The sequence below is a fragment of the Acanthisitta chloris genome, unplaced genomic scaffold, assembly GCF_000695815.1.
Source record: "Acanthisitta chloris isolate BGI_N310 unplaced genomic scaffold, ASM69581v1 scaffold14936, whole genome shotgun sequence".
Lineage (NCBI taxonomy): Eukaryota > Metazoa > Chordata > Aves > Passeriformes > Acanthisittidae > Acanthisitta > Acanthisitta chloris.
Window position 1 is genome coordinate 18,601 of NW_008679871.1, and position 8,796 is coordinate 27,396.

General features: G+C 44.3%; 1 protein-coding gene across 1 annotated transcript in view; it reads right to left on the reverse strand.

Moving 5' to 3' along the window:
* Positions 1–117: 117 nt before the first annotated feature.
* STK4 (serine/threonine kinase 4) overlaps positions 118–8,796 on the reverse strand; it is a gene marked incomplete at its 5' end in the record, with an annotated part of 43,305 nt that continues 34,626 nt past the window's right edge. Inside the window, one exon of the mRNA XM_009077504.1 lies at positions 118–276. Coding sequence (XP_009075752.1) covers positions 118–276 — 159 coding nt within the window. The remainder of the gene's footprint in view (positions 277–8,796) is intronic.

Below are 8,796 nucleotides of genomic sequence, written 5' to 3' on the forward strand. Positions count from 1 at the left end.
TGAGCAGAAGTATTGCCCTCTATTTTGCTAGCGTATTTCAATAGAAATCAATCTGTTCAGTAGTCACAAAAGCAAGGAGCTGATTGTTTGAGGATGGAAGGACATTCTACCCGTGGCTCAGAAGTTTTGCTGCCGCCTCTTCTTGGCTTCGATGGCATCGAGGATCGGCTGCCGCTTGGACTGGTACTTCTGGCGGATTTCTTCAATCTCCTGCTCCATCATGGGGTCCAGGGCCGACAGCCTCCTCTGGAGCTCATCCACACTCCATGTCTTCAGCTAGCAGGGAGACAAAAGAAGATCAGACATTGGCATCAGTACAGCCACCACCCACACATCTGCAGGGATCCTGCTGCCGTCTGACGGTCACGGCGCATCTTCCGGCAGGAGAAGGCGGAAGAGTTCTGCTCCAGGCTGCTGCTCTCAGTGAGGCTGGAGTGAGCCTCAGGATACTGGGCTGCATCTGCTCATTTTACAGGTACATTACATGCTCTGTTTGGTGACAGCGTGAGCGTATAAACAACCCATGAGATGCTTCCCCCACTGAGCTGCTTTTCTAACGCTTCATTTTGCAGCTTGGAACAGAAATGCTGCATTGAGAAGGAGGAGATGAAAAGTTCTCTTCCCTTTTCCTTGCAACTAAACTTCCTTCTACTAAATGACAAAAGGAGACAGAGTGGAACAGGAAAAAAAAAAAAAGCACTGACCAAGGTGGCATTTGAAAAAAAAAAAAAGCATTTATGTACAATCAGGCTGAAGCTCAATCACGGTGAGGAATTCAGACTCTGCTGAGCCAGGAATCCCAGAACACAAACACACACACCAGGTCACTTTGGGTGAGCCTCATACTGACACAATATGCAAGTACAATTTGTATTTTCCTACACACATGAAGATGTCAGGGAGATCCCACCCTGATTTCCGTTCCTGCCTGCCCTTTGTTTAACTGCCTCTCCTGTGCTCAATTTGCTGAGAACTAGCACAGAAAAGTTTTACTCTCTGATTACAGAGATGCTAAGTGTGGCCTGAGACTGTCTGGATTGTCCACAGCTGCACCTTTTATGTAATATTGTAACATAATCTGTGGAACAGACAGGATTTTAGGATACTGTTAAAAAATATGGACACTGGAAGTGCTTCAAATGTTCACTTAAGCACCAGTCCTTTTCCCATCCAGGACTAAGTGAGCACCAGAAACACACAGCAGACACTGTTTTACAGCCACTGCAGCAGGACAGGGATGACTGTGCAGCACCTGCTACCAGTGAGCACCTGCTGTGGATGCTAAGAATATGCAAAATCATCGAGGCTTTCTTTGTGCATAAAGAACTGTCAATTTTTCGACTTCCAACAAATGTCATAATTGAGTGGTTTATCTTTCTTTCAGTTACATGCATATGATGCTGTTCTGGTTTAGCTGTTAATTAGTCAGCTGTCATGGTTATTCTTCAAGCCATTTCTGAACTAAAACACACAGTGAAATATTTGCTGCCTACTATAAGGCAATAAACGATTTACCTGCTGTTCAATGGCAGTTAGCATCCATCCTTAAAACTAATCCTAAAATATAGAAATCCTGATCTCTCTTCCTGAGGTGGAAGAGATACCAGCCCACAAACCACAAAGTCACCTGCTAGCTGATTTTTCACAAGGTCTTTTGAAGTCCTTTAGCAGATTCTGCTAAGTAAGATCTCTCCTAGTAGCAATTCCAGGATCAAGAATCCACTTTGATAATCCAGGCACACATGAAACACAACCTTTCTGCTGAGGGTATACAGTCTTTTGGCCTCTCCAATCAGGCAACTGTTCATTAGAAAGACAAAGCACTTCCTCTGCAAAGATATACATTATTTATACACATTAATGCAACTTTACCAGACAGCAGTTTAAGTTGATGCATGGCACCAGTTGCCTTTTCACACTAATTTATTATGGAGCAGGTAATTATTCAACATTCCCCTTCCTCACAGTCCAGGGAATTGAAAAGTCAAATAAAAATGCAAAAAAGAAGAAAATATTAACTCAAGTACTGAACACATATACTAAGCAGCTGCAATGGAGCAAAGGGCTGTCAGCTCTCCCAGTACACCCAGTGCTGGGCTGCTAAAAGAGAGTATTGGAGCAGATCTGAAACACCTTGCTCAAGGTTTAACCAAACTATTCAACTATTATGTGTTAGAAATTGTCCCAGGGCTGCAACCTTTCATGGATGTCCTTTGAGCTTTCTCCATCATCCTTCAAATAAAAGTCCTGGGTGCTGCTTACAGACAGAAAGTGTCAGAGCTAGTGGAGCAGAGGGCAGTGCAGTTCATAGAATCACAGAATCAAAAGACCTCCAAGATCATCAAGTCCAACCCTACCGTGGTTACAAGACCATGGCACTAAGTGCCACATCCAGTCTCATCTTGAAAACCCCCAGGGATGGTAAATCCATCACCTCCCTGGGCAGCACATTCCAATGCCTGATCACTCTCTGTGTAAAAAATCTCTTTCTAATATCCAACCTAAACCTCCCCTGGCAGAGCTTGAGTCTGTGCCCTCTTGTCCTGCTGCTGGTTGCCTGGGAGAGGAGACCAACCCTCACCTGACTCCAACCTCCTGTCAGGGAGTTGTAGAGGGCCATAAGGTCTCCCCTGAGCCTCCTCTTCTCCAGGCTAAACAATCTCAACTCCCTCAGCCTCTCCTCATGGCACTTGTGCTCGAGTCCCTTCACCAGCCTCGTTGCTCTTCTCTGGACCTGCTCCAGCACCTCAATATCCTTCCTGAACTGAGGGGTCCAGAACTGAGCACAGGATTCAAGGTGTGGCCTCACCAGTGTACAGTGATGGTCTCTCCAGACCTGAGAACGTGGCAGTAAGAAGAAAATTCTGCCCTACTGCTGTTCTTGAACATGATTGAGCATCATGGGACATCCTCCGTGGGTACTGACACACAAAGTCTTCCTGCTAACTGTAAGAACTGCTTGCCAAGGGACACAACGGCTCTGACAACTCCTGGGACTGTGTTTGTCAGGACAGATGGCTAACAGTATGGAAGATGCTGGAGTACAGCTAAGCCTGGAGTGGGCAAAAGCCCACAGATATATATTAATACGAACAAATTGGGAAGTGGGTTACCTGCGCAGATGCGTGACGCAGAGAAAAGGAGCTGCTTACGGCGCCCGATGACGGGTTAAACGGAACAGGGATGGTGGGAGAAGGAAGGGAGGCAAGTCTAAGTGGTGCAAAAATCTGGGAGCACAGGAACATCCTGTGTGCAATGCTGTGTGTCGGTGAGGGTGAATCACGGAGTTTTCATCTGGAGTGACGGCAGCCTGGCTGTGAATGCCACGCTGCTCCTGAAAGAGGCAGAGAAGCCAAAGGGCAACCCTGGTAAAAGGTCCAGAACGTGACTGCTCAGCCCAGATGAGCTGCCGAGAGAGTGACAGGCACCCAGTGACTAATGAGAGCCACGCGCCCACGCAGTGCAGAGGACGCCCAGCCCTCTGCTCCCGCTGCGCTTCAGGCTCGACAGCGCGAGCCTGGGGACTCAGCTTGTCCTTCCACTCACACACACATCTTTAGAAGAGCCAAAAAAAAAAAAAAAAAGAGAGAAGTGCTTAGAATGTGATGGCCTCCATTTCACTTTGCTGCGTGGCATTTCAATGTAAGCCCATGCCACAGCCAGTCTTTCTCCCAGAAATGAAGTTTTAAACTCCAGTATATCTGTCTCTGCACTGGTGCACTCCTGGGACACTGACATTATTCTCTCAGAGAAACGCCAGGAGCAAAATAAGACAAGAAGGACAAGGACAACATCTCATGACAGACGGTTACTCGGGGTAAAGTCTCAGCGCTGAGCAGCTGCAATTAGAGCTGGTTTTAGCCAAGGGCTCAGTCCCATTCCTCTCTTCACTTCTCAGCAATTCCTCTGCTATAAGAAATCTAAGTGTCTCTGTAAAAGCTATCTATTTTTGTCCACTGAGATCAGATACCTAAGACAAACTTTTAAAGGAAGGAATCTCATTTCAAATGTAAAGACTGCTATAAAGTACTTGTTCTAAGGTTGGTCAAACACATCTATCAAAATGGAGAGGAGGCAGCATGGGTTGGAGCAGAAAGCTAATTTTTAAGCATGTGATTAAGAGTTGTATTTTTAATCAAGGTTTCGGGAACAACCTTAACTCTGTAACAATGCCCAACTGAAGAGAAATGTCAGAGGTGCAAGTGTTCACCTGAAAGCCTCTCACCCACGGCTGTGCTGTTTGTTGTTCTTCAGACACCACTGACAGCAACATCTTGTTTTAATATGCTGACGATTTCTACTGTATAATTCAGAAGGACATACATAATTATATCCTTTGGAAGGACATAACCTACGGCCTTTCCATGCATATGCAGTAATGATGGACATATCAGGAACACATCATTTGAGATACAATTTCTTCCTCAAGGAGAAGATTTGTAAGCTGCTCATGACATTCCTTTGTCAGCATTTCTGACAGATCCGCAGGCAACTACCCCACTGAATAATGTTCAACTCAGCAAACTGCTCCTGTGTTGCCATCCTCTCAAATCAGCATTTTAAAAATTGGGAAAAAAACAACCCACTTGCATTTGTTACAGTCAGGTAAAGTGTCACGGCAACATGATATTCCACTGAATGTAAATGAACCTAAGCAGCAAAAGGAGAATAAGTAAAAGCTCTCTGCAGACATGTTACACATAGCCACAGGTTGGATATTCAAGGGCACCATGGTCTGAATTTTACACCTATGCTGTTCTGTCTGAAGCAGGAGGATGTCTGAAACCTGCCAGAGTATTTTTACACAGACCATGCCAGATGTCTGTTCCACACAAACCAAAAAAAAAATCCGTTGTAAAACACAAAGCCTAGAGAATTAACTCAGCCCCTGCCTTGTCCTCAAGAAAACCCAGCAAAAAACCCCAAACAGTAAAAACTTTTGGATTAGGAGCTGATACAAATGATTTATCAGAGTTCTCTTGGTACCCAAAGTACTTACACTGAAGAGCACCTGTAATGGTTTGCCTACAGCAGGATCTGCAGCTTGACCAGTTTGGGACTTGGCACACTCCTCTGGTCCCTCAGCCCTTCAGCAGCACAAGGTCAGCACTGCCTTGGACCAGCCTGAACTACTGACATAAATATGGTCATCCAGCAACCCCTGAGACACTTCAGCTATCATTCTTATTTGCTCCTCTAGCAAAAACACTGCCAGCAAAATCTCTTGCTGCATGAATTATGAGCATCAAACAAGAAAGGAGCTGTTTCCCAGCAGCTTTCACACATTTCTCCCCCAACAAAGAGTTTCAGCAAAGCTTTAACTCACTGACTGCACAGGAATCAAAAAATATTATCTCGGGGCAAGTGGAAAACATGTTCCTCCCGAAACTTTCTTTTTACTTGCTGACACTGAATCTGATCCCTGGATTCAGCACAAAGCCTTTCCTTTGCATCTCTGCAACGTTTCAAGCTATCTGGGCTTTGCTTTCAAACGGTGTCTTTGAAGCCCTGAAGCTTGTGCCAAACATGAACCCTCCATTCCCAGGGAAGGGATGCAGTTGTTCTACCATCATTTTTCAAATGTGCAGATGGACCCTGACTTCTGGAATAGAACTGGAATATGTATGACACTGGTGAGATGAGGTTAGTTTCCTCACGGTGAAAGTATTTGAACAGCTTTGCAGAAGGAGGATATTTTCACATCTTGGTACTACAGCCAGTCCTACAAATAAAATTAGGAAGTTGTCCTCTCCTTCCTCAGCCCTCTAGTCATACCCCTCTGCCATAATTTCTGTGAGTTTGAACACTTGTCTTCCACATGCTCAGAGTATTTTCTGAATACCCTCCCACTGTTACCACCAAGAGCCTGTGGCTTTTTGGAAAGGAAACACCCAGCTGCAGCAATGGCTCTGCCTTTCACCCAGATATTCCAGGTGACATTTACAGCTCCACATAACTTGATCTCAAACTTCTAAGTTTTAAAATAGCCTTTAGAAAAACTGGCTTTAGCAATTATCACTTCATAAGGGGCAGTGGGTGTTTGAAGACTAAAATACAGAAGTAATAAAATTGCAGCTTCCCACGCTACACAGGGAAATAAATTCTTAGTAGAAAAGATATGAGCTGGATGGGAACTAAAGAAGAAACAAATTAATTGTCTATTTAGCACAGCTTTTATTGTCATAGCTTCCATTTCTACCTAGTTTTATGCTGCAATCTAACAGTTCTTGACTGCATGCCCAAGGATCAAAGCCCCCCAAAGAAACTCATCAATCATATCAGCAAGGAGCACAACTCACCATTTACTTGCATCTATTTAGACAGGCAAAGTCTAAACATGGCTTGAGAAGAGGTTTTATCCAAAACAAGTTATCCAAGCTATGCTAAACATTAAATGCCAAACAGGAATTTGCTGCTAATGAAAAATATTACCACTATAATGTAGTAGCAACAGGCTACTTTGGCAAAACAAAACCAGAGCAACCAACTGGGACTACAGTTGTATGGAAACCCATCACAGGAGGCTATTGATGATCACTCTGGACAGCAGAAGTGGCTACAAAACCGAGATAAGGACAAAAGAATTCCTACAAGTAGTCTATTAAGTGTTCAGATGTCCTTTGGGAAGGGAGGCTCTTCACAGAAGAGACTAATTAAACTCTTGCTTCACTTGACCTTGGCTATCAGCAATGCTAACAAGATGCTTCCCTTCTGATAAAACCAAGGACACACTTCTCCAGGATCCTGCAGACCAGTTTGATGTGCATCCACCTCAAGTTCTGAACTTTTCTTCTGTCACCTCCTCAAACAGAGTTTTATTTCTGGCAGGTGATCACCCATCGGATGTCACTTGCTGTGACTATTTGTAGCAACCACCTCAGAGCATAACTCAGCCTGCAGCATGCAGAAGTGCATGGATGTTCAGAGGACCACGAGCTAGGGAGAGGTGTCAGATCCCAGGGACTCATGATGTGAGCTCTGACAAACCTAAGAGCTGGGATTATTCTGGAATTAGCTTTCTGTAACTTGAAAGACTGGTTAAACATGGTATCAATTAAATGCTCGTCTCAAATATACTCTGAGGGAACAGATTACTCAATAGTACTATGCACATTTTTAAAGCAGCAAAAAAAGCATTCAATTTCTCCGGCCAAAATTAAATGTAGAAGGTGATTTCTCATGCTAAGCAGTGCTCCACACTTTAGGTCTTGAAAACAGTGAAATAAATTGGTGTTGGAATAGCATGCCATTTCTTTCCTTAGCATTTTTCCTGAAATGCTGCCTCAATACCTCTTGGCATGCTTTCAATCACTGAGCTAAAAATTAAGTGCCTTGTTCTCGTTTATGCTGCTAGCATAAGGCAGCCTTGATGTAATGCATGAGCAGGCATTAACTATTTATTCACTTTAAGTTGTTGAATGCAAAGAACACAAGAACTCAAGAACCTACAGGCACTTTCTGCTCACTTGTCATCATGATGTCAGGTCCCTACAACTTCACAGGTCTGCCAAGCAGTCATGCTACAGAGGGGCTGCAGTATATCAGAACAAACCCCTGTGCCTACAAAACACTAACTATCATGATTTTTCCCCCTTTTAGCCTTAGCATGTCAGTTAGTTTCCCACTGTTATGAAAGCAGTGGATGAAATGCACTCACTGTGGGATTTCATGCAAAATTGAAAATACAGATATTAATCTTTCAAAGGGTTTGAAAAATACGTCTCAGCAGCACAAGCTTCTGCTTTTAATGCATCTTAATTATTTAGGCAATGTACTAGCAAAACACATCATGGGCTGCAGCATCCAGCACAAGTCAAAACAGCACCGTGGCTAGAACTTCCCAAAGGAAAGGAGCAGGATCTGTGATCAGTGCACATCTGGAGACAGTGGTCTCAGGCCACCTCATCTCAACAGCAGATGGCTTTCCACAGAGAAATGGCACTCAACTTTCAATGAGATCATCATATGTTCCAGAGATCAAGTCAGCTTAAGTCAAGCAGCTGAAACTGTTAAACATTTAAGTGCAATCACAGCATTACTCTGTGGAAGAAAAGCTGGACACTATTGCACTCTTATATTTGATCCTTAGCTGAACTGGAAAAATGTATTTTAATAGCAAGTGATATCAGAAGAGACCCAGAGCTTCTCAGATGAGGTGTTTGGGCTAGCTCTACCTCACTTTCACAGATGTGGAATTTTATGGTTACTGAAAGAGAAACACCTAACTGCTGCAACATCAGTAAGAATCCCAGTTATTTTCCAAGTAGCTCTGCTTATTTGATTAAAATACAGGTGTATGACACCAGACTACTATATCTGCACTATTCCTACAGAATTACAGGAAGGCCATATGTGCCATTCTCCTTCCAGCTCTGCTCCCTGCCAGACACACTGGGAAGATCATGTCTAAACCAGAAACTTCCCTGTGTCAGTCTGGAGGAGACGAGACTGAGGGGAGACCTCATCACTATATGCACCTTCCTCCCGAGGGGAAGTGGAGGGACAGCACTGACCTCTCTAGCAACCAGTGACAGGACCCAAGGGAATGGCCTGAAGTTGTGTCAGGATAGGTTTAGGTTAGATATTAGAAAAAGATTTTTTACCCAGAGGGTGTTTGGGCACTGGAACAGCTCCCCAGGGCAGTGGTCACAGTCCCAAGCCTGACAGAGCTCAAGGAGCATTTGGTCAACGCCCTCAGGCACATGGTGTGATCCCTGGGATGTCCTCTGCAGTGCCAAGAGTTGGATTTAATGATCAGTGTGGATTTCTTCCAGCTCAGGATACTCTGTCCTGTAT